This window comes from Homarus americanus, unplaced genomic scaffold (genome assembly GCF_018991925.1).
Source record: "Homarus americanus isolate GMGI-L3 unplaced genomic scaffold, GMGI_Hamer_2.0 scaffold30535, whole genome shotgun sequence".
NCBI classification, from domain to species: domain Eukaryota; kingdom Metazoa; phylum Arthropoda; class Malacostraca; order Decapoda; family Nephropidae; genus Homarus; species Homarus americanus.
The window spans coordinates 15,629,109-15,656,851 of record NW_024732440.1 but is presented as its reverse complement, the minus strand read 5'-3'; the positions used below and the strand labels follow the sequence as shown (position 1 = coordinate 15,656,851).

General features: G+C 37.4%; 1 protein-coding gene across 1 annotated transcript; it reads right to left on the bottom strand.

Moving 5' to 3' along the window:
* Positions 1-4,206: 4,206 nt before the first annotated feature.
* LOC121868862 (bifunctional glutamate/proline--tRNA ligase-like) lies at positions 4,207-27,319 on the bottom strand. Its single transcript, XM_042369856.1, has 6 exons — positions 27,184-27,319; positions 18,268-18,440; positions 14,813-14,969; positions 13,692-13,774; positions 8,672-8,923; positions 4,207-8,468 (listed from the first exon to the last, which is right to left on the bottom strand). The coding sequence occupies exons 1-6, from the start codon at positions 27,218-27,220 to the stop codon at positions 4,374-4,376; spliced, it is 4,797 nt and encodes a 1,598-aa protein (XP_042225790.1). The 5' UTR covers positions 27,221-27,319; the 3' UTR covers positions 4,207-4,373.
* Between the last annotated feature and the right edge of the window lie 424 nt (positions 27,320-27,743).

Sequence of the window (27,743 nt, the reverse complement as noted above, 5' to 3'; positions counted from 1 at the left end):
ATTTAACAAAATATTAAGAACTTAAACTCACCATTCATTACACACATACTTATCTTGGAATAATTCACTATATACCACATCCAATCCTGTCACTAATATGTTAGGGTACTTCGCCTTAGATCAATTCTAATTATTTATTCCCGAGCAAGTTAACACTTGAAAGTGCCCTCGTAACATCAGTTTGTATCCTCACTATGAACCACACCACCCACCTGGTTTTGGACAACTGTTCACAAACGAATGATCAGAAGAGGAATCAGTCATATCCCAAGGTCCGTCTATAACAATAGCTTTTCCCGCCACTCACCTATTTACCACAGGCCTTTACCATCTGACAAAACTGCCTAGCAAGCCACCACCAGTAGTTCTGTTACTATACAGTAGTAGTTGCATCAAACACTGACATAATAAGACAGGTTCACATAACATTTTATATTTACTTTCATCATCTACTTATTTACTACCTTTTATTGACAAAAAACATTAGTAGATAAATAAAGTTTTTACAGGTATCTAATGTGTTTTATATATATATTTTTTCTCATCAAAACATTAAGGTTAATATATTTGTACAATAACTGTTTAACCTTAATCCATATTTAGCCATAAATGCTTAGTTATGGAAAATTCACAACACAATCATAATTCGTGACTGTAGAATTGTTGTTAAAATTTTGGGGCGTTTTATCTCCCCCCCACCCCCCCCTCATAAATATGTCATTTCTAGCTGAAGTCACACAGTTCTGATACTGCTCATACATGAGTACAGTATTACCTATCGAAATAGTATACTATATTCCTGTGATCACAATTTAGTAAATATTCATTGGCAGTGAAATCATAAAAAAAGCATTAATAGTGAAATTCCAAATTGCAACTTATCAGCACATAGGTGAAACCGGAATAGGCATCTGCAAATACAAGTGTCAGAATAAAAATTAATTAGGATGTGGGTTTTTTTCAATTCATACAATAAAAATGCATAAGAATATTGGCAGATGATTGTGATTCCCTAGTATATAAGCCAACTGTAAATGATAAATAAAAACATCATTTCAATCTTGTAAATGTAAATAAAGGTCTTAAATTCCTCAGAATACTGTATACGAGGCGCTCAGCATTAGAAGGGGGTGAAGCGACACCCCAGCCAAAATGCGTTTTTAGATGGTTATCACTATTTTCACCCTCCCTCTATATGTTGGTATTAGATGTAACCCTCTAGTTAGAATAGAAATATGGTAGCGTCATTATTAAAAAGGTGTGCTTTCGCCTCAGGCCTGGAGCTACGTATCTGGCTGTGCGCTCAAAGAAGGTGGCAACATGTCATTCAGAGCGAGAGGAGTGTGAGCCAATGACAGCGCACCTCCCTTGGACCATACCCTCTGAAGCAGCCAATCACAATGGATTTCTCCTTGCTACGTCACAGATCCTCGGCCAATCCTCGTGCCCAGATGCTGCCTCATTGTTAGTTTTGGCGCATTGTATAGCATTAGGAGGTTCAGTGTACTTTCTACTGCTATTTTTTATAATTTTTCGGCATAACGTTGATGTTATTCGTGTTCCACAGGTGTGAGAAGTGCTGTGCAATATCTGCCCGATATTAGAGCAAGACTCGAGTGAGGCCTGGCCTTCTGGTGTGTGTTCAGGAGTCTATTATTCCTGAGTTTGTGTTTAGTGACGACAGTGCTCACGTGGACACCCCAGGAATGCTTGGCGATAGTGATTTTGGTATACGTACTCATAATACAAAAAGTGACTGCTATGCATCACAAGACCTTTTGGCAGACTGTGTTCCGGTACAGAGTTACGTGACATGCACTGACAGCAATAATGACTATGAAAGTGAAGATGAAAATGATGAAAGTGAGTCTAATGGTAACACAAACAGTGACACTAATGTATCACAAGAACATACAGACTACGAGGAGGTAGAAGCGGAGTGACGAAACATGCATTGACCTTAATAGTGATGAAAGTGAGCCTGACTCAAGGAATGCCAGCGAAAATGAGTCCATAACTCAGTCTTATAATGAAACTGAACTGTTGCCGGCATCAATAAACAATGATTTAGTTGATGAAGAATCTGTGTGGTGATTGTTAGTGTATGCAGAGAAAGACAATGATCAGTACGTGATTGATTATGATGAGGCCATTGAAGTTATACGCACTCCTCAGGATTTACGTAACTTCAAGTTACTACGATCATCAGGGATAATAAAACGAAGGAACTAAACAAAGTAAGATTGTAATACTATTCTCATAATATTGTTTTTACCAAAGATTATGCAAACTTTCTCTGCTTTTGTATTTGTATGTTAATTATGTGGGGCGGGGTGGGAAGGAAGAGGTTAATGGTGGGGGTATGAGTGAAGTGGCGTTTCCTTTTTATTTACACTATTATATGTAACACTATTATAAGTCTTTGGCTAATATTAGGATGGAAAGATAAATACTGATAGGCAAATGATTTTGGGGGAGGTTTATGGGGGTTGATTGTAAGAAGTGCTGTTTTGGGTGATCGTTAACTTGTTTTACAGTATTAGCCCACAATAATTAGAAAGTTTTGCAAAAAAATATGATTACAGTTAACCCTCACTTTACGCGGTCCCACATTCCGCGTTTCCACGTTTACGCGGTGCCCTGCCGGAACCCAGGATGCTCACATTCCGCGGTGCGTGTACCCCTTTACGCGGAGAGCGGCTGGCGAGCCGCGCCATTTTTGGATCCAAACCTCCCGCCATCCGCCATGTTGTGTAAGCGGCGCGAACATGGTGCGCACAAGGTCGCCCAGTCATCAAAACATTACCAGTTCTTCACCCGCCACCCACCACAGCCGGCCCAAGTCAGTGATAGTGATAATTATGGTGAGGATATGGACTTATATGGACTTTGGGGAGTTTGACAAAGAGGCCCTGCAAGCCTCTGTGGTGGATAGTGATACAATTGATACAAGTGACACAGGTGAGGGCCAATAATCTGCCCTCTGCCTCGGAACCAACCGCCCATCCCCGTGTGCCCAGCCATTTTTTCTACTAATGTAAGTGTTGAAAAACCTAATATTATTGATATTTCTCTTAATTATTAATTGTGTGTGCATACCATCATAAAGTTAAGATAATATTTTTACTACAACATAGTTGTGTGTCGTCAAAAAGTGGAGTTTGGGGATAGGCCCGGACTCCATTTCAATTAATCCCATATGTTATGTTATTCACTTTACGCGTTTCTCACTTTACGCGGGACCCTCCGGGTTACATTAACCGCGTAAAGTGAGGGTTAACTGTATTGTCGGTTTGAAGATCAAACAACTGTACATCACGGTTGATATTTTCATTCAACTCCCGATAAAATACATGTAATAACTATTCACAGTACTAACTTCCAGTTTTCACAGTTCGCTAGGAGAGGGATTGAGCTGCATGATGAAAAAAAAATGAGCCCTCTTAGCTTAAAAAAACAAAAACGTTATGGTTGTTTGAACTTAGAAAAACTTTAAACGTGATTTTCTCAGCTTTTTTAATTTGGCGCTTCACCCCCTTCTAATGCGTTATGCCTCATATAAAGTGCATTTTTTCTAATTTTTCTGGTGACGTATGATCCCTCCTCCCTAGGGACACTACTTAGTGTTGCAGTGCCTCCACAAAACCTTTTCCCATTTGGCACCTCTCAGTGTTGACAAACATGAATTTCATGGTTACATATGGGAAGAGAGAGAGAGAGCCCAAGTCAAACAGGTAACATATGTGGCTGTTGCAGAGCATCACTTTTGGATGTTGATGGAGGAGATATTGTTGGCAGTATGATCTTGTGGACAATTTATTTCGTGGATAAAAATATATAGAGACAAATAGTCATGTAAGTGGATGCTACCTATGATGTTCGACTGTTGTAGGAGTGCCAGTGTATGCATGCAGTTAGCCCAGCCTATTCATAGAGAAATCAACAAACTATATTATCCTTCTGGATCATTTAAACTATCTGGCAAATCAGGTGTCCTGCCAGATAGTAAAATTAATTAATCTGTGCATCTCTACTTAAAACGAGTCTCCACAAGTTTCACCTCTTAATTCATCACCATTTCCTACAAGAGCACACCGAAAGATATTTCACAAATGAATGATGACATTCAATTTGGATTGTCAAAATACACCAAAAATGTTGTCAACAAGATGAATAATTAAAATGGTGAAAATTACACCTCGCTAATTGCATCATATGATTTATTGGGTCATAATACAATATAAATGTTTATTGAGTATTTTTACAAAAAAAAATATATGAAATGTACTCAATGATACACATTATCATTTCCTAAATAAAATAAACTAAACTTGTTAGCAAAATGAATATGAACTGCACTGCCACCTTACAGTTTAGTAAGACCGACCAAAGAGAGTGTAGTACAGTGGTTTGGCCTTGCATGATGGGTGGATACATGTTAAACCGTTGACTTCCCCAGGCTGCTCAAAAGGTATACATAAGCCCTTTGCCCCCATAGAGGGAGCCCCTGGCTCAGCAGCTTCATCACGTGCAGAGTCCTTCTTGATGGCATCCTCACATTCTTCTTGGCCACAGAATGGAGCCAAGAGGATATTACCTTTGTCCAAGTTTCCTGTGAAGTCCTTCCAACTGTTAACTTTTACTTTGTGTGAATTCAGGTCAGCTCGTGCTCGTGTTATTAGGTTGTCATGAATAGCATCCAACATGGCCAGAACTTGCACTCCTACAGTGGCCCGATTTAGAGCTTGTTTCTCTCCATTGTCACGCCGTACAACAAATACCTGGCCAGCAGTCACCTCACGTGGTCCAAGCTCTAACCTTAGGGGAACACCCTTCAACTCCCAATGATTGAATTTCCAGGCTGGAGTAACATTGTCTCGTAGATCACACCGTGTTCGCACTCCAGCAGCATTCAAATCGGCTGCTAACTTATTGCATGCATCAGTAAGATTCTGCTTTTCCTGCTCTGATGATTTTGCAGAAATTCCAACAGGCATAATAACTGCCTGCACAGAAGCCACTCTAGGAGGCAACACAAGCCCTTTGTTGTCACCATGAACCATCACCATTACTCCAATAGTACGCGTAGTTAATCCCCAACTATTTTGGAAGCAATACTGCTTTTGCTGGGTCTCAGGTTCTTCAAAGACAATTTCAAACATTTTTGAAAAGTTCTGCCCCAAGTGATGGGATGTAGCTCCCTGAATGCCACGACCACTGGCTGATATAAAAGCCTCAGTTGTTGTGGTAAAATCAGCCCCTGCAAACTTTTCCTTTTCAGTCTTCTTACCTTTAACAACTGGCACAGCCAAGAGCTCCTCATAGACCTGAGCATAGAACTCTAGGATTTGATAAACTTCCTCTTCAGCTTCTGCCTTGGAAGCAAAAGCAGAGTGACCTTCTTGCCACAAAAATTCACGTGTCCTTAAAAATGGAGTGGGTTGTTTGAACTCCCACCTAACAACATTATTCCATTGATTAAGTTTCATTGGTAAATCTCGGTGGGATTGAACCCACTTAGCAATTGCAGGGTACATAACAGTCTCTGATGTAGGACGAATAGCAACAGGCTCAGCCATCTCACTTGATCCTGATCTGGTTACCCAGGCAACCTCTGGTGAGAAGTCTGCAATGTGAGTCTTTTCCTTCTCCAAGGCTTCTCGTGCTACAAAGATTGGGAAGTAAGAATTTTCAACACCCAAGGTCTTAATCTTTTTATCCAGGAAATCCTTTATATAGTCCCAAATGGCATAAGACCATGGCCTAAGGATGTAGCAGCCCGACACGTTGTAGTACTCAATCATTTCTGACTTTGTTATGACTTGTGAATACCATTCAGCAAGATTCTGTTCCTTTCTGACTTCTAGTCCCAATCTTGTCTGCTTCTTCATTCCTCCATCATCAGATTTGGTAGGTACCTGTATTGTACTCTTCGTGAGTGATGTTTCCTTTGGTTTCCTAGTCTCTGTACTTTTAGCTTTAGCTGCAGCATTTACTTCAGCAGGAGCAGTCATCATACCCCTTGAAGGTGCAACCACATCTTCTGAAAACTGAGACGCATCAATATCAGGCTTCCATTCAGTACTTGTACATTCTTTAAACTGTTTCTTTAGAGACAGGAGTTGGTCAACCATCTGTTTAATGGTATCTTTATCAGCCTTGTTTGCTTTCAGTGTTCTTACAGAATCCCCTTGTTTCTTTATCTGGCTATGCAAATCAATAGCTTTAGCTGAACTTGCTCCACTAGAACCAGATGCATTAGATGATGAGCTGAACTGGGATATATCAATTTCAGGTTTCCATTCAGAATTAGTAACTTCCTTAAATTCTTTTTTCAGTGACAGAAGTACATCAACTTCTTGCTTCACAACATCCTTGTCTGCTTTACTGGCCTTTAAAGACCTTACCTTGTCACCTTGGTCTTTAATTTTGTTGTGCAGATCAAGAGGTGCACTTCCACTCCCACCAGTGGAGGCAGCAGGAGCAGGGGCAACACTATCAAACTTTGATATTTCAATATCTGGTTTCCAATCAACATTAGTGGCAGTTTTGAACTCATTTTTAAGCTCTAAAAGCAAATCAACTGCTTGTTTAATGGCATCTTTGTCAGCCTTACTGGCCTTCAGGTTTCGAACTATGTCACCCTGTGATTTAATCTGGGAGTGTATTTCCACAGCGTTCTTACCAGCAACAGATGCAGTAGCTGCCAAAACTGGAGCACTGGAAGGTATGACAACATCTGGCTTCCACTCAATTCCTGTTGCATCTTGGAAATCCTTCTTCAATTGTTTCAAAATCTCCACTTCAGCCATAACTACATTCTTATCTGCCTTAGTACTCTTTAACTGCCTTATCTTATCACCCCGATCTTTGATGGCAATTAATAAACTCTGACCTGTGTCTGCACTAGATCCCCCAACAGGAGGCTTCACTTCATCCTGTGGACTCTTTTCTGCCTTTTTTCCTTGAGCACTTTTGACTTTCTCTTTCTCACTCATGCCTGCCAACTTCTTTATGGATGAAGCAGTTGGCATATCCTTGGAGTGTCCATCTGGGATAGAGAAGAGTATAACTGGACTTTCCTGGCAGCTGCTCAAGCTCACTGGTTTGTAAGCCTCATCCACACGGAAGAAGCCCTTCCTCTGCAGCTGTATAATATCTCCTGGCACCAGCTTCTGAAGTTCAGTCTCGCCTACCATTTTCACTTCAGCACGGGTATTGTGTCCTATGAAGTCCTTAAAGTTTTCATCTTTTCCAAGCACACTTTTAGTAACAAGGTGATCAAAGTAAACACACACAACAGGCGTGGTGGCAGCTTTCTCAGTATCAGCAAGCCAAGTAAGTTTAAGGGTTTTCTTGTAATCAGTGTTCTGAAGGTTAGGTTCAGCATCAATTGACACAATTTTTCCATTTGTCTTTGTTATTTTCTTAATCATAATATTTCCCCAATTGATGAAAGTTGCATTCTGTCCTTCTTTCAACTCAGCAGCATCTGCAGCCTCAACCAAGACTTGAGGGCCAGTCCACACAGTTTTCATGCCAATAGAGAGATCCTTTGGATGTTTCTGAGCAGAAGTGGACTCCTCGTTGACATCAGTGATGTGAACAGGCACTAATTCACCTTGCAGAGCTGTATAGCGTGGGGCATAACGATCAATTACTTTTTTGTTGAAGGCCCAAATTTTGTCCCACTCCATGTTCACTACAGAACGAGATGAACCTTGTGCAACAATGAAGTCCTTTAATCCTTCCACAGACATACCACGTCTCAGAATTCCCCTGACGGTTGGAAATCTTGGATCATCCCAACCATCCACAAGTCCTTCATCGACAAACCATGTAAGTTTTCGCTTGGACAACACAGTGTTGTTCATATTCAGGCGTGAGTATTCATAGATGTGAAGAGTTCTTAGTCCAAGCTTCTCTATGAACCAGTAGTATTGCTCATCACGGTCATGATATTCAGTTGTTCTCAGAGCGTGGGTGACCCCTTCTATACTATCTACGATGGGGCAGGCAAAGTCATAGGTTGGGTATACTTTGTACTTCAAGCCTGTCCTGACATGGGGTTCATTCTTGCATCTATAGATTGTGGGGTCACGCATGCAACCATTGTCGCTCTTCATGTTAATCCTAGCCCGCACACAACAAGTGAGACCATAATCTGTCCCTCTCTTCATCTCTTCCCACATAGATAAATTCTTTTCTGCAGAGTTGTTGTAATTCTTGCTTTCTTTCCTCTCTTCCCGTTCTTTCTTCATAGTCTCCCCATCAGTATCATCACAGTATGCTAAACCCTGCCTGATGAGCTGCTCACACATGGTAATCATACGATCAAAGTGATCTGAAGTATGGGTGAAAATGTTTGGTTTTATCTCCAGTAGTTTCAAATCCTCCAGGATAACTTTCTCATAATCCAGCTTCTCTTTCTCAGGGTTGGTATCATCAAACCTCATTATCAACTTCCCCTGAAAATATATAACAAATTATTGTTTAAAATTCACCATGTACTATTTTGGTGATAATCACTACATATATTTTACAAATTAAGAAAGCTTCAAGTAAGAATCATAGAATGGGAAATATCATTCATAACAATGATTGTTATGTCTGAGAAATGAAAAATGAATGCCGAAATAAAAAATTTACAAAATGTAAGAAATATCTTCACCTTAAATGCAAGCTGATAGTACTGGTTGAGGAGAGCTGCCTTAGCATGACCTATGTGCAAATATCCACTGGCCTCCGGGGGGAAACGAACAACCACCTCCCCTAACTTGGCTCCAGGAAGCTCAACAAACTTTCCTCCTTCTTCTTTCTTCTTACTACCACTTGCTGACTTGTCCGGTGAGGCGGGAGTTGTTTTGGAACACTCAAACACCTTCTGAACATCACCTGGAAGTGCTGCAATGACTCCACCAACCTACAAAAAAAAATCCTCATTGACTTACTAACCATTAAAAAATAGAGTACTGTATATACATGATTTAATTTAAAAATAAAAGATGTGGTTAAAATTTTTGTACCATTTTACCAATCTCAATTTTTTCAAAAGTACGATTGAAAATACAGTAAACCCTCACACTTCCGGACAATTGGGGAGAGAGGGTGTCCAGATGAACCGGGTCCCGAATGTGCATTACTTAATCTTATAGGGAAAATTAGGATACGTTCCACAACTACTAAAAGTCAACAGTAATGCTATAAAAGTTGTGGAAAAATCATTACAATACTCTAATGTGGGTTAGAAATAAAAATAATATAATATTAAACTATAAACTAAGACATATGAGGAACATGGGTCTTTGTGTGGAAAGTGAAAGTGTGTGGAGTGGCCAACTTGCCACTCCAGCCGCATCCCGTGACATCATATACATCACAGTAGACACACACTGTGCCATGTTTCATAACCACTTCAGGAGCATTAATGCTATAAAATTTGTAGAAAAATCATTAGAATGTACTCTAATGTGACTTGGAAATAAAGATAATATAATAAAAAACAATAAAATAAGAACAAATAAAGAACATGGGTGTGGGTGGGTGGAAAGTGAGCCCCCCCCCTCAATATGACCACATACACACACATCATTTATATAGAAGTTTGGTGTCAATACAGTAAAACCAAAAATACAGTACCGTATTTTACAGCAGGGAATATTTAGATAAAAACTTTTGTGTATCTTGTTCCTGTAGCCATAGTTTTCTTAAAATAATATATGAAGTACCAGGAAATGGGAGGAATAAATAAAAATAATACCAACTACAAATACAGTATTGCCAAATCAGTAAACAAAAGCCAAATGAAAGTTTAGCAGTCACCATTTGCATATACAGTAGGGTCAGGATATATCACGAGATAGGGTCCAAGGATGTTCACTATATACTAAATTACGATATATAATTTCATGTAATCAAATAGGGTTAGGTTCTGGAGGCCAATAAAGGTGAATAAACTTGACATAATATGGCAGTCTAAAGTTAGCAGGTATATAAATAGCATTGCTGGAATCCTTGTAAGACAGTGAATAATTTGAATAGAGACATCATATATTTTGCACGAGATAAAAATTTTAGTCCTTTGTACTATAAAGTAGAAATATGCTAAAAATTTTGCCTAGTGAAAACTAAAGCATGTTTGTATTCAAATTAATCACTATCTTACAAGAATTCCAGCAATGTTAATTATATTCTCTTACGTCAATTCATATTTTATAAGAAAACCTAAACTCCCCCATATGACAGATAATAAATATCATTAGGTAACCTTAGCTGGCAGCTAGGCCAGCTGTCATAATACTGTACATCAATTCCCCCTCCACTTCCGGCAAGATTGAAAGTGGTTTTAGACTTAAAGTTTTTATCTTATAAAATGTCATACACTAAAGTTAGCAGAATATAAATTGCATTGCTGGAATCCTTGCAAGACAGCAAATAATTTGAATATAGACATCATATATTTTGCACAAGAGATAAATATTTTTTAGTCTTTTAGAGTACATTAAAGTACTGTACAGTTTTTCAACCCGTATTTTTGGGGGGATTTTTAGGAGTGTTTCTGACTCTATACGGTTTTTTGCTTTTTGAGAGGTCCAAAGAACATAACCCAACGTAAGTTGCGAGTCTACTGTAAATAAATTTATCGCTATAAATTAGAAAATGTCGATAATTTTGGTAGTCGTGATAAATTTTAAATATTTCCTGCCCGATTTCCCTCGCAAAATAAAAAAATATCGCTATATATAGGAAAATGTCGATAATTTTTAAACCACAATATAAAAAAAATCTTGATATAAATTCGCTATACAGTATATCCCGATCCTACTGTACTCCGTTTCACGATAGTAACGAAGATCAGCTGGGACGCTGTTTTCCAAGCAACGCTCCCCTAACCTCTACACTCTGCGCTTTCCTCCCATTACGTGTTTGCCTTTAGGACAATTATTTCTTTTACCCTTTTCACAATATGTATGTAGGATGGTGTGTGCATGTAACCGAGTAAAAATAAATGAAAAAAGTTACGTACATCGACCCAAAAATACGAGTTGAAAAACAACCATAACACCTCACAGCTTGGCCCAGTAGCCTGGTGGTTACAGTGACGAGTTTAACCTGGCTACAATGCCATGATTAATCACTATTATATCAGTAAGCACTAATGATAACAGTAAATCCAGTGAAATATGGAAGAGAGGGAGGGAGTTACAACTGCAGAAAACGCTCTAACTAGGGTCACTCACTCACTCACTCCCAGGCTCCTGTTACCAGGCGTATGATCGAAATACAGTGCATATAAAAGAAATACATATCTTATAGTTTAATCTGAAAATGGTGACAGGCAGTGATAAACAAATTATATAAACTATGCATTTACCTACAATAACATAATAAGAAACAATGTATCATTAATAGAGTGAGTGAAATAATATTCCTAAAAACAACAATTGATAACTCTCGGGGACCTGTGTCCTGCACCTTGGTCCCTTGAAATTTTTTGGACATTTCAATCGAAGGACAAATTTTATCCTACTTTTTTCTTTTTTGTGAGGAATAAATAAAAATAATACAAATAAATAAGTTACAACAAAAAATACTATTGCTAAACGAGTAAATAAAAGCCAAATGAAAGATTAACACAGTCGCTATTTGCACACGCTCCCTGCTTCACCATAGTTACAAAGATCAGCTGACACGCAGATTCCCTAGCAATGCCCCCCCCACACTCTGCGCTCTCCTCCCATTACGTGTTTGCCCTTAGGAAAATTATTTCTTTTACTTTTTCACAACGTGTACTGTATGTAGGGTAGTGCGTGCATGTAACTGAGTATAAATAAATGAAGAAAGTTAAGTATATCGACCCGAAAATACGAGTTGAAAAACAAACCATAACACCTGACAGTACAGTAGGTGTTTTGATTGTTTTCTGTCCCAAGCAGCAGTTATTTTGACAAATTTAGTGAAATTTTCATGTATACTGTATATAAATGTATTAATTATATAAGAATATTCTTGAATGTATTGCATCATTTTTGTTATGATTTACTTCTTATTGTAAGCCTAGATCAATCTAGAATTCTCCAGGCATGTCTCGAGCCGACCTCCCATGTATTAGCCCGTCTAACAGACAGTAATACTTATATAAATGTGGGTTACATACATCAGGTTTATATAATTACATCACCCACAGTAAATTTCCTATGAACAGTGAGTAGTCATCAAGTGGACATGTGACAGTGTATTCCCACTGTTCCCTCACACCTTGACCGCAGAGTTATCAATTAAGCAGCCGGCTATCGCCAGTTCTACTCCAGTCTGTGAACCACTGAGACGTGTGCTCCAAGAAGCTAGATATACCCAAGCTTCATATTATTAACGCTCACCGCTCATAGACTTAATTACAGTGATATCCCAGTTATTGTGCAATAGTTTACTTCTGAATAAATGGAGAAAAGACCATTTGGGTTTGATAACTTAACCCATAAACATTTATGAATGTTGCTTCCAGTTCACCTCTTAATTAGTGCTACGAGAGGTAACTGGAAACTGCAACACACACGTCTGGACATCGCTAGAATGCTCTAGGCATCTGACAAGACATACAGTATATAAGCGGCAGCGAGCGGTCTTGAGTCAGCCGATCGCTTCCACTCAGAGTGTAAAGAATAAGCCTAGTGGAACAACTGAAGAAAATTGTTGTGCAAGTATTGTGGAATTGTTGTGAACAATATAAAGTGAAAAGACAAAGGAATTGTACTGGTAGTGTGCCAACTATAGTATATTTTTGATGTGAGAAGTCAAGCTGTTAAGCCATTACCCTGTTAATAGTGTTCTGAAGAATCAGTGCTTGTTAAAGAAGACTACAGTGCACAAGTGTGTTTCTGTGACCTGGTGGAAATCTACCTGGCTGTTGTGTGTCTGTACACTGATACCAATCATCAGGAAATTACCAGGGACTGGCGGGACAGCCAGTGGTAATTCGACAAAACTTGTGAGGTATCCACTGCTTCTGTACATACGACCCTAGCCGCTGGTAACCAGTGGTGGAAGCTGGGTAAGCGGCGAAAAAGGAGGGTCATAATAATACTTATAAATATCACAATCTCCCTAAAAACACTTTAGGTTTTGTCTGTATTCAAGACATCTTCAGGTCATGAGAACCACTAATCCCCCACCCACGATAGGGTGGCCTGACATTCCATCATAAGGTCAGTAATATGAGACCACTAATCCCCTACCCTACCTCCACCTAACATTGAGTCAGGTCAGGTCCTCCCCAAAATACTTTAGCTTTTGTCTTTATTCAAGACATTTTCTGAAAATGCAATCAATTTTCAACCTTGGAAAAATTTTCCCAACACCAGAATTTTTGGAAAATTCCAGCTTTGGGAATCATTTTCCAAGCCAATTTCAATTCCAGCTATTGGAGAGTTCTGGGTTTAAGTGATTCCAGCTATCAGAGTGTTCCAGGTTTAAGTGATTCCAGCTATCAGAGAGTTCCGGGTTTAAGTGATTCCAGCTGTCAGAGAGTTCTGGGTTTAAGTGATTCCGGCTAATGGAGATATTACCGTATAACACTGAATAATAACATAACTGAAAATTTTCAACTATTTAACAATAAATTCTTGAGCTTCATGATTATAATTATTACAAATATTAAAGAGAATACACAAATGTAAGATACAAAACAGTACCTGTTTCTCAATGAAGTTGTACCAACGAAGAACATTCACCGGGGCTGTTCCACTGTTCAGTCGCATATGCCATGCTGCATTTTCTGAAACATAGTAGTCTATATTTATACTGGTGATATGTAAGGGAGACCATCAACATCATGGAGAAAACTGGGAGAACATCAAGGGGAGAATGGCAGAACAGTACAATAAGGAGAAAACAGGGAAAGACATATAGGACAAAAGAGGCATATAGTGATAGGGTAGCCTGAAGGACTACACCCTGAGAGTGAGTTGCTTGAGTGTAAAGTCACAAAGACGCAACATTTCCTCAAATATTAAAAACCTATTAAGTAACAAAGGGGAATAGATATGCAACATATGGGGGAATAAATTTATTAAAACTTTAAAAAGACACCAGAAAATACATCTTAATTAGATTGTCCAACATATATGGACTATATATGGGGTGAGTGATTGATCAATAATAATTGTAGAGAAAACATCTGATTTTAAGCAAATTGCCAGCCAGTCTCTTGTGCCATAAATGAACAACAAAAAATAATTTCTATACTAGACCAATCTACATTTTATACATGCATTATCCTACTTGTTATCTAATATGAAGTACAATTATAATGGTTGCCCCCTGTGCTCAAGGAGTATCAGCCCTAAAGACATCCAGGAATGAATTTGTTTAAAGTGTAGAAGCTGTTGCCAACTCAAACCACACCCAGATTTCACAAGCTCTGAATCAGGGTCTAGGAATAACCCATGAAGACCAGAACACTTGCCAATTGCACTGGCTAACCAATACCCTGGAACACAATCTGCTAATCGAATAATATCTGGTTTCCCCAAGTACAGCTGAGTAAACACAAGCAAATGGTTAAAAGAAACTTTTCATAGTTTCACCTTGCTGACCACCCCAGGTCACAATGACATGGACTTGCACACTACTGTACACAAGAGAAATTGTTGGGAGTGTGAGGCTGTGGGGTGCACAATTATGAGTATAATAAATTCTTAATACAAATGAACACAAGTGGTTGCCTGTAACTTAGCTAAATTTGTCATATTTACCTTTACTTTGCATGCTGTCAACATCATATAATTCAACTTGTACAATATTCAACACTTACTGTAAAGAGCTGCAAACACTTCAAAGTCTGCAACAGTTATGTGATTTCCCACTAGTTCATCTGAGGGAGCAAGAGCCCTATTTAGCTGTTCAAGAGTGGCACTGATGTCTCCACCACATGACAAAGGTCCTGATGCTGTGGACAACCAATGATCCACCTGAAAAATTTAAAAGTATCACTAACAAATATAACTGAGCCATGAGCACTGAAGGTAGTGTTCATAAGCAAAGCAAATATTAGCATATCTAAAATCAATGTTGGTATTAAATAACAGATTTAAAAATCCAGTAAGGTACGGCACACTTCCATATAAGTTACGAATATAAGTTGGCATCAATTAATAAAAATATTTACATCGGGTCAAAAAAATATTCCAACTTATATAGAGCATAAAGCAGTTAACATAAACCAGTGGTTTTGAACCTTTTTTTATCACTTGGGTGTGAAATGTCATGCAAATACCCCCTCTCAATAGTGACTGACTCATTTCTCTATTTCTTTAATAAACTAAGTACTGTACATCATTAAGAAAAATGTATACAGTATACCCATTATACCTTTGGCTCTTCAAACTTTATCTCATGTATCACTGGTTCAGAATCACTGATCTAGACTAGGCAGTTCCTGGGTTACGTTCCTGGACCCTATTTATACATTGATCTATTCGAAGGTCAGAACAGTGTTAATTTCATAGGTTAGGCTAGGTTAAAGCACAACCCTGCCCATACAAAACAACAATAATATCCCATTCCTCACAAATAATGTAAATACTGTTAAAAAATTGAGGTTCAACAATATGTACTGTACATGATAATGAAAGTAATGTAAAAAATGTGATTTTAGTTACATATTTTTTTTAATGAAAATAAAAAGCATCCCGTTTGTATACCTGTATGCAGGTGATTGTAAGTTGAGCGTTCGTAACTCAGGGACTGCCTATTACAAAGACCACATTATCAGTAACAGTTTCAGTTGCTGTCATCACCAATGGTTAAAACATGATGGCTTTGTCCCAAAGTTATGTTTGTCTCTCATTAATCAACAGTATGGTGTAATTTGCTCACCTGTGAAATAGAGAAACTTCCCTAACAGATGAACTAACACAATACTGAATGACATGCACTGAACTCTTGCTAATTTGATATCGTTGGGGTTCTAGATCCATCAAATTATCAAGAAATATCAAATTATCCAACTATCAAAATGATCACACAATTTTTTATTTTTTTTTACAACTTGTCTCACAATCCAAAAGAAATTTGCACTTTTTACAGATCCTGTGTTTTGATGTCTGATACTGGGAACCTTCATATAAGAAAAAATCCAACACTCTCTTCCAAATAATGTACAATACTGTAGTTAAAAGACACACAAGTATACGTACCCCAAAAACAGACGCCCCAATAACCTCAACTTCACACAACCAATGATGATATACAGTATAGGGAATATACCCCGCAAGTTTCATTGAGAACCTGGAGATCCAATAATCGGGAGAGGAGCGGCAGGGCTGTTTTGAATTTGGTAGGCGGTGGCTTGGTGAGAATTCTTGCCACGACAGGGCTCTGCACGCTGCTCCTGACTCATTCCTACCATCTTTGCTATTGTTTACATTTACCATGTGTCTCTGACTTCATGTTTTTAGTTACTTCAGACTTTGTGTGTTATGCAAGCATTCCTAAACGCCCAAGAGACAGTTCCTCTTGAGCTGCCCCTCTTAGGAGCAGCTCGATGTGATGTATATGTCGGCGTATAAGTCGGAATTTGAACCTTAAAAAAATCAGCCCAAAATTAGGGGTCGTTTAAAAGCCGGGTATAAAATCCGAACCTCTACATCCTGTTGTTTAGTGTGTCGCCAGTGGTGATGGAGAACATCATAAAACACTCGCCTTAATCGCACGGTCCTACCACTAATTATTTTTTACTGAAACTTACGTTTGGGAAGCTGGATTAAAAATAAGATAACGGTATATTAAAATAATAAAAATGTACAGCATTATAAACCTGTCCAACATCCCGTAAATACCGTAATATAACAACATAATAAACGCAGGTATCATCACGCACCGCTCGCCATTTGCAACTGCCGCCGAATTAAACAAACAGCCAATCCTACCGATCGTCTCGCGAAGCAAGTTTATAAATTAAACAAAACACCAGCAGTCTATTTTATGCCTACATTTCTAATATATTACAGTATATTATAAATAAATAAATATATAAACAAATAAATCAGTAAATCCATTTCAAGTAAATGGTAAAATTTTACTCGACACCTACATTAGCTCCAGTAAAATAACCAACGCCTCAGTGACGTCACTAGTGTTTACACTACACCAGCTGGTAACGTTTGATGCAGATTATGGCAGACTTTGTTGCTTAGCAGTGTGTTTAATAGCAACACTCGACTGGTCAGTGGGATGGTTGGTAAAGGACTACTGAGGCAGTAAGCTCCCAGTGGTAAGTGTCAGATTTGTGGTAGTCGTATACAGCGAGTATAGCTCGAAACCTGTTTTAAATGGAAATTTCGGGGGTCGTCTTATACACCCCTGGCTTTGTACGCCGACATATATGGTAATAAGAGTGGTGATGGACCAGCAAAGAATGGTAGACTTGATTTTTTTCATTATTTCTGACTTAGTGTGTTACTCGATCATGCTTAAACGCCACAGTGATAGTTCCTCTTGTGCTGGGCAGTTTTATATGATTTGATAAGGCATAATAAGAGTGGTGATGGACCAGCAAATACAGTATGGGTAGAGACTTGAACTTGCCACCCTAGACCCTCTCTACCATCCTCAACACAGGTAAATAGCAGTCACAATTTATGCGTTACATTACTTATTTAAGGCATATTATACTTGCTTTATATGTCTGCTTTATTTTCTTACTTGACAGTATGCAGTACAGAGATATATCAAGGGTAGATGGGAGTTTTGGGAGGGTGGCCAGTCCCTAACCTCCTGAATTTGTTATGTTTTTTAATTGCTTTGATAACCGTTGTTTCACTAAACAACAACTTTTCCCGGTCTCTATATGCATCAGTTATTGGGGTACACCTGTACTGTACCTTATTTTGAAAATAATATGAGTACAGGTACATAAACCATTTTGTGTAATTTGCATGCAATATAACAAGAATACAGTACAGTACAGTACAATGCAGTTTATAGTATTTTAATAATTCTGTATTTAATTAAATTATCTAGATTACGTATTTATATTATCATTGTAGCTACAGTATTGGAATAACTTATCAACCAAATCCAAATTTTGTGGGCACAGTTATATAGGTTCAGGAGGACTGTACCCTTATACCCACTATAGAAACTTAACTACTATACCTGTACTGTATTCTGAAAAGAAAGCTACTGCACTTCCTCACAGATGCCCTTACATTCACATTTTAAAAATACTGAGCAGTAGATCATGATAATTAGTGACAAACAACATACCTCAGTTCGGTGAAGAATATGGCTAGGATACAAATCCAGGGAAGGGTTGACTCTAGCCACATGTCTGGAAATGCCATGAGATGAATTGACGCTGAAGGTGTCGCTCAAAGCTAAACTTGTGTCCTTGCCCCACTCCACACTCACACCAGCCTTGGAACATGTTATAAGTGCCCCTGCAAAGAGAAAAGTGGCTCTTATAAAGTTATTGTACAGGCTGTACCCAGTTATAAACTGAATGTACTGTATACATGTACTCTACCTGAAAATGTGTTTGTAAACCAGATTAATAAATCCCACTGAAACAATGATATACGTACAGTAGCTCCTTCATACACTGCTTATCTGTACTGTTTCAGACTCAAGTCTGGTTGTCGACAACTGTTTTTGCAGATATGACTATTTCATACTGCAAAGTGATACATGTAAGTACACACTATACCCTTGTTAATTAAAAAAAAGGGGGCCGCTGGGTCACTCGAATTACCGAAAAATCTTAATTAACAAAGTTCAGAATATTTTGGTGTAATTCAACAATTTCCAAATTTTTGTGTTTGATTAATTATTTGCTCATTTTATGTTCAGTTTTTGCGCCTTGCCTTGGCTGCTACAAAAAATAATCTATTTATAATTACTGTGCAAACAAATTATTTTCTAAATGTACACACAGTAATAATGAAGTAAATACTACAATAATAAATATAAATGAAACACTGAGGTAAACTGATGATGTGAGGGGTGAGGTGATAAGGCGAGAGGTAAAGTTATGAGGCGAGAGGTGAGGTGACGAGGCACAAGTGAGGTAACGTAACAAGGCACTTACATAGCACTACTAAACCATTCTTATAACATTTTTAATTTCTAATTTCAATTTTAAAATTAATTGATACATGAAGACTCAACTGGGCTACTTTGACAACTGATCAGGGCATATGGAGATGCATTATACACTACAATAATATTTATAATGTTCTGATAATTGTGACGAAACATTATTTACTAAGTGATCAAGACAACCTGTGGTAAGCAGAAACCCTCTTTAGCAGTGACAACAACAATGGTTGAGAGATGGCAAGCACTAGTAACATTGTTAGGAAGAGCAGGAACAATCAGCTGTTACCAGTCTGTAAACAAGAGAGGAATATACTACGGAGCAACAGCTCATCCGGAATTGGGTGTGGGATTTGGGGTGGAAAATTAATTATTTTTCAATAAGATTTTAATAACCTGGCACCAAATGAACCTATATACGGTAATATGGGAATTATGGTGAAATTGCATGCTGTGATTATGAAGGGATCACGGGTTGCCGACCAGGCGGTGTGGAGTTGTCTTTTCTCACTCCCTCCTTCCTCTTCCACCTCCTGTCCCCGGCTACACACTAAACATAGTTTTATACAATATTAATATACACATATTCATGTTCCATTCCTATAATTCATTCATCTTAATCGATTTCATAATACAGTAATATCCCCATTAGCTAGAACAATTGGTGCAGAGCACTTCCGGGAATGCGAGATTTCCGTGTTACAAGACGACACTAAAAGCCAGAAAAAAATTTCTCATCCCTGGAATTTTCCAGGTAACGGAAATATTTTCTCGGAATTTCCAGAAAATGCGCCTGATTTTTATCTTTCAAACCCGGAAAAAACTCCCCACATCCCCGGAATTTTCTGGGTACTGTATTAGGAAATTGTTTGGGAATTTTCCGGAAAAATGTGCCTCTTGGAAATTCATTCCCAGAGTCAGAATTTTACGGAAAATTACGGTTTTGGGAACGATTTTCCGAGAAAATTTCAATTCTTGCTATCGGAGAGTTTTGGGTTTGAGGGATTCCAGCTTCGGGAGATATTACTGTATATTCCTATAATAATAATAAACTTTTCGGAACTGCTTGGTTATTTCAGATTGACAGTACGGTATTCCGAATTCAAATGGTGTTATTAAATTTTGGAAAAAAAAAAAAAAAAAAAAAAATGAATTAAGCCAAAATCCGAAATACTATAACAATCCAAATTAACGAGAGTACAGAGTACAGTTGTATGTTTGGTAACCACAGAATTGTGGAAAAGTTATTTCAAAGTGCTCGTGTACCTTATTTAGTTTTATTTGGTGCCCAATGACCGAAATATCTAATTTGTCTGCGATTTGTAAAATTTCAAGTCAAATTTCTCTGATTTTTTCCAGTACAGCAGTTTATAGTAATACTTTATAAAGGTTTATTTATCATATTATCTTGACACATACACAAATTTGAATATTAATTTTAAAACTTTATTTTGAAAATAAAAATAAATCATATGTAACATGTGTAGAATCAAAGTTTAGTTAGGTAAACTACTAAATATAACTAATACAAACAACATCTACAGGTACAGGGATGCACATCCGACTATATGAACGGGGTTAAACTTGAAATTTACAGTATATTTGATTTACCTGATGACTTATTTTTTACTTTCATTTACTGTATTTTGTCATCCTATTTATTCTTTTCTCTTAAATTAATGATTTTAGATGTATATAAGGACTTAGGCTATGATATAGTTGGATTTTAAACATTGTTCTGTAAGTACAGTACTGTATGCGCATAGCATGTGTTCCAACTTACATACAAATTCAACTTAAGAACGTCCTCAAGAACAAAACCCGTTCATAACCTGGGGACCCCCTGTACAGGTATATGTCCTGTACTGTACATTCACACAGTATGATACAAGGTGCAGGAGTCGCCAGGAACACTGTACGACCTAGGAAAAAATTCAGGCCTGGCTGAGATTGAGCAACTGTAGATTAATCAAAATTTTTTTTGTTTCTTGTCTTGCGAATAATGCAAGACAAGTTACAACCCACACAGCTCACCTGCTTATTATGGTTTGTTTGAATATTTGAGTGATGTTCAAAGTGAAAACAATGATGAGAATGATGCAAAATTTAAAAATAACAGAGAATGATGGTGACAACAATGATGAGGAACATTAATCCTGGAAAAAATCTACACTCAAGTCAGTGCCCACCTGCCTAGCACATTTTTTCTCAGCCATTGTGTATTCCTCTAATTAAATTTAATTCTAGGGTAGCAATATTTATTTCAGTCCAGACGCAACAGTTGATAACAAATAAAACATTGCATCTCTTTGAATTCAATATACAGTGGTCCTCGGTTAACGAGCACAATCAGTTCCAGCAGGTTTTTGGGTAAATGGTTCCAGCTCACCGAAAATTGCCTAAATTCAACAAAAAAGGTAGAAAAGCACACTTACTTTGAGGTGTGTATGTAGAAGGCTACTGGATGATGATGATGGGAATTAGAATGAGGGTGGAGGAGAAGGGAGAAGAGAAGGCATTGGGGTGGAAGAGAAGTCACCCCATGGCACCATTTCACCCATAAAATTTTAGTTCTCTTGGTGTAATTCAAGATTATTTTCTTTAAATCAACACTGCACTGCATTATATATTGTCAATATGTAAAATAAATTTCAAAATGACCAATAATTTGCTTGGAAACAGAAAAAAAGTGTTTAGTTGAAGAGTCTCTCAAGCAAGATGTTACCTCCACTGAAAACAGAGACACTAACGCCTGTCTGGTGTGTTAACAGGCTGGATGGCACGCCAAAAAACTAGTTTCTTTACCTTCAATTATGTTCAATAATTGTTAAAATGACTAAAAAAGTTAATATTAAACTTTTAAAATTATTGAATAGTATAAACTTCTTGATATTTACTAAAATAGTAAGGAATTTAAGCCCTAAAACCGATTACTGTATTGGCGGACTAATACTACAGCTGGTGGACCGCCAAATGCAAGCGAAAACATGTTGAAGTCGGCTCGTAAAAAACTCGTTAATCGAGGGATTGCTCGTTAACCGAAGTTAAGAATCTTATGGAAGGTAAATCGTTGACCGAAATCTCGTTAACCGAGGGATCACTGTAATCAGTCAAAACAATGTAATTTTTTGTTATTTCATCTTCAAAAAATTGTCTGGAAGTAGATCGCAGGCATTTCTGTCAGTGGGATTCGGTGCCGGGTTGAGAGAATTAAATTATTGTAAAATAATCAACTTCCCCCCCAAAAGAACCCCACACTTAACACCAGACGAGTAATTGTGTCGTATTAAATTCCGGGTTCTTTGTTTACAAAGCGCAAACAACTGATCTTTCTAGCCCTCCCTCACCATGTTAACAGTGATCCCCATCTCTCACACTTACAACAACAACAAACAACTGTCTTTAGCAATTATAAATATTGTAGTGTATCTATCAGCTTTTAGTAAATACTGAAAGTGGTTTATTCATCAACATGTTGTTTAAATGCACAACTAGCCAAACAGAGCCATCATGTATCACTCAAAGGTAATAAATAATGTTGTTATGAATGTACAACTACAGTATCTCCAAATGAAATACCCTGTACTGTACTATACAGAACTGTGTTGTAATGACCCCATTGTAAGCTGATTTACTGACCGCTCTCTCCAGCCACTCGTCCTGAGTGAATACCTTCTGATACAGCTTATCTTTTTATTTTCAAGTGAAGTTACAAATTTAATATTGTACTTTTTTCTGTTATTGAAGATATTATATTAATTATGATGACCTATACACCATAAGAGGCATGAATGCAGCAATCTTCAACTTGCTTACACACGCAGCGTCTTGGCTCTCGTACTTAGTACAGTAGCTTTTGTTAGGCACACAGAATATGTATCCAATTAGACCAATGTAGTACAATAATCAGTGAGCAAGTCTTTTTCATAAGCATTTTGTAAAATTTTGCCGATGTCTTAAAATAAGAATTCTACATAATTTTACCCATTTCTTAACATACCAGACATTACCTAATTTTACCATTTTTTTTAAACCCTCAAGTATACCTTTATAAGTTGCGGTAACGCGCATCACTCTCACCAATATGTCAAGGGTTCGAGCCTCGCCCCGGACACACACGAGAAGGGTATAATCCGGTGTGACCCTCACTACCAAACACCACAGGGTTCCCGGTCCCCGGTTTCCTCCTGTACTAACACTGGATAAACCGCCCAAACGGCTAGTGAGCAGATAAGTGGCAAATATGATGAAAAAATAAATAAATAAATAAAAATAAGTTCATGTAAATGAGTGTTGGTAGCAAGGAGCAGAACACTGATACAATACTACAGAACTGTACATATGAAGGCAGGCTCAAGACTGAGGCTCATGACGCATGACACACACACACAAACATTTAACCACACATACGAAAACACAAGCCCTCCAGAATGATAATTGATTTTCCTTTTTCCGAAACATCTTTTTTTTTCCCTTTTTTTTTAAGGGGATAAGTCCATCCGGGCACGCGTTAATGACCCACATCAAGGCCTGGGGCGCGAAAATATTATTATTATTATTATTATTATTATTATTATTATTATTATTATTATTATTATTATTATTACTATTATAATAATAATAATAAAAATAATAATAATAATAATAACTAACAAAATCTAATACAATATAAAAATAATAAAAATAAATTACAATAATTATAAAATATTAAAAATACCAAAACTAAAAAAAAAAAGATCAATAGTAACAAACGATGTACTGTATCTATGTTGTGTTGTCAAAATGACAAAAACAATTGAGACCCTGCAACTGTGAGTAAATGAGGCATAAAGGCAGATCAGCAACCTGGGACATTGGTCACAATTTTTGTGATGCCAAACGGCAGCAGGGTCAACATTAGACAACACATTATGCTTCCAAAATCTTCCCAGGCGGTAGTACCTCCCTGTTTGATAGATGCCTACGACCTGGTAAATAGAGAGGCGGTCCAGAGTACATCAGTCTAAAAATCGAATTCTGATATACAGTATTGAAATCCAGTGTATAGAGCAGGGGTTCTCAACCAGGGGGGAATTTCCCCCCTCAGGTTTTCGGGGGGGGGGGAAACTGATACTAATATGGAAAAAATAAAGGATTTTCAGTATTATATGCATAGTATTTGGAATGTACTTTTTGAGGCAGACAATCTTGGAAAGGAGGGGGGAATGACATTCTGACATATGGTGAAAGGGGTGCATGGGGCAAACAAGGTTGCGAACCACTGGTATAGAGGATCTGCTTCACAGAAAAAAAGTGCTATTCCTCCACCCGATTTGCTTTATTCCTGAGGGAAAAAATAAGTTTTCTTCTTTAGATATTTTCTGTTAGGTAGCAGCATAACCCACACCCTTGTCCTTAAGTATAACTGACAATTGGACCAAGGATAGCCAATAAAGCCTTAAGAGGCTTATCTTTGTTAATTCATTGAGACACTAATAACTGGGATGCCATAACCTGCCTACCATTTCGCAGGAGTAAGTAAAATAATTTTTCTGGAGTAAGCTAAATGCTGAATACCAGGTAATACTCTGGAATAGGGTTGCCATACGTCCGTATTTTCCCGGACATGTCCTCCATTTAAGTCTCGAAATCTTCATCCGGAAGTAATTTTTAAAATTCTTAAAAAATCCGGAATTTCAGCTTCCATCATTTTCTCCAAGGAAAAAAAACATGAAACTGTAATGACGAGAGAGTGAGACTGTGAGAGAGGGGAGGTGGAAACCGTAGAGATCTCGTTCGGTTTTCGTCAGCTGATAAGTCACGTGTACGCCTGTACGGTGTTGTCAACTTAGCTGTCAAATATTTGATTGATAAGGGGGTAGAAGTTGATGAAGTGTTTTGACCAAGTTAGTAACCTGAAGCAGTTTGTGGAAAACTACAAGTGATGAAGAATTTAGTAATCTGCCAACACATAAAAAGTGGACCAGATACTTTGAAAAATCAAAGAACATTTAATGCCACTCAGAATTGCTAAGAATTGCACAATTCTTCTTTGCTATATCATCTCACAATGCAAATGTAGAAAGAGTATTTTCATTGATGCAAAGTCATTGGAAAAAAGGAAAGGAACAAATTGAGTTTTGAAACAATGAAAGGCATTATGACTGTACAGTACAACTTCAGAGAAACATCTTGCTTGACTTCTATACCTTTCTAAAGAGCAATCAGCCAATACTGAAAAAGATCCGATCTACAGAAAAGTATGCATGGGCACATCAAGTCACACACACAGTGGGGGGAAGAAGACTGCAGCTAAGGGAATGAAGATATTCAGCCTTAAGGAAAGGTAATTTTTTTTTTTTTAAGATTTCTATACCATGTATGTTGTATATTAGCCTACATTAAAAACACAATGCAATACAGTACACCGATACTGGTGTGTGTGTGTGTGTATGTATATATATATATATATATATATATATATATATATATATATATATATATATATATATATATATATATATATATATATATATATATATATATATATATATATATATATATATATATATGTGCTATGCAAATATGCAAAATTAATTGTCACGGCTGCTTCAAGGTTACATAGCGCCAAAGTGTGTGCCGGGCGGGGGGCAGGATGTTTTCGGGAACGTCCTTTTTTTTTAATGTTCAGATATGGCAACCCTACTCTGGAACAGTTCAATAATGTACCGTACAAAATATAAATATGAAAAGTGTATTTGCTCCATCTTACCTGATTTAATCTTAATTAGTTTTCTTCTACAGACTTTTTGTTAGGTAGCTGTTTAACCCAAACCCTTGTCCTTTAATATTAACCACCTGCGGCACTACATTTCAACCATAGATATGCTTTCTTAATTCATGAAATCAATGCATAATACAAGAGCAATACAGTTTGTATATAATTTTATGAGTTTTTTTTTGTGCTTCAGTTACAGATGCAGCTGACATTGCCAAATGATATTCGACGGACTGTACTGTTTTGGTTTGGTATGTGTAGTATTTCAGATTAGATTAAGTTAATTAGATAATTTGGTTCATTTTATGATAAAGGTTAGATTATGTTAGGTCAGATGACTCGTTTTCTCCCCCACCCAAAAACCTAGATTTTTCAGGCACTCCCCCATTATTAATTGGGGGCAAAAACGAGCAATTTCCGCCAAAAATTAAGGTCAGATTCGTTTAAAACACACCAAAATACAATGGAAAAACATATTGGTCAACCCCTAGGGACTCATGTCCTAAAGTAAAAATTTACCGACATTTCCCTCATAAATGACCTAAATATACCGCGGAATCCAATGGGGTGCAACCCCCTGGATAGTAGGTTAGGTTAGGTAATTTTAGGTCATTTGTGATGGAAAAGTCATTGAAGAAAAGTGTCTTAAAATTGTTTAAACCATCAGAAACACAAATTACTCAACTAGAGAGCAGTGGTTGGTCAAAACTACAAATTGACCCTTTACTTCCTGTGGAAAAAATAAATGAACGAAATCGAACAACAATTCTTGGTAGTAGAGGTGTTTTCATAAATTACCCCAAAGTGATTTACACAAAATGCATTTCTTGTGCAGTTTTCATAATTTTCATAATATAAGCATTTATGAACTATGCTAATACGTTGTACTGCAGGCAGTTAAAGTGCTGAATGTGTCTTAATATTTACCATTAATAAGCCTACACAGCTATATCTGAACTGTAACAAACTAACTTATTAGTCAATGTCATCAATAATAAAAACGGTTATCATAAACAACACAATCTATAAAGTGGCGACGCCTCCCATGAACCTTCAGCGAGTGGGACCAATTAATCCTGAACTATCGCTTAAATAAAAAATAAAATGAAATCAGAGACATTCTATTTGGAACCAGACTTTAGATTTTAAATGAATACATATGCTTTTAAAATCAGCAAGCTATTAATAGACGAAACTTTCACGTTGTAAACGCTGGGGCGACGGCTGAAGCCTGATGACTAACATATGATGACTTATATTTCATTCAGGGTGCCAACACATTGTCGGTTTTTCACATCACCGTGTTAATCATACACTAATCAGTAACTAACCGAGAGGGGGGTCCGTTTTAGAAGCAACCACCTTCATCTTGGGAGGGAAATAATGTGTTCAGGTGTCAGACGTCTCACGCGTGTCGTCACAGCCGAGCACAGGACTATGGACGGTAACGGACCAACACATATAACATCCTCCCAGCTGGCTGAGGCAATCCACATACAACTACTCTTATATTATTAAACAATATCATGTAATATTATACAGTAATTAAATTATTTATAGTCTTAGGAAATTACATTATATTTGGATGTTAATCATCCTTGAAACCCATAGATTATGGAATGAATTGATAAATTCTCACCACTGCTTCTTCACCAACTGACAGATGGTAAATTATTGTAAAAGTATATAAAGGAATTAAATGATAATTTTTTGGTATAATATAGTGTGAAGCTGATGCAACTGTGGCTGAAATAGCGCATTTTCAGAAGAATTTAAAGTCTGTTGTGAGCCATGAAAGTACTTTTAATGTACTGCTATGCTGGCCAGGTGAATCATCTGCTATACACGTTCAAAGTTCTCAAGTTATATATATATATATATATATATATAT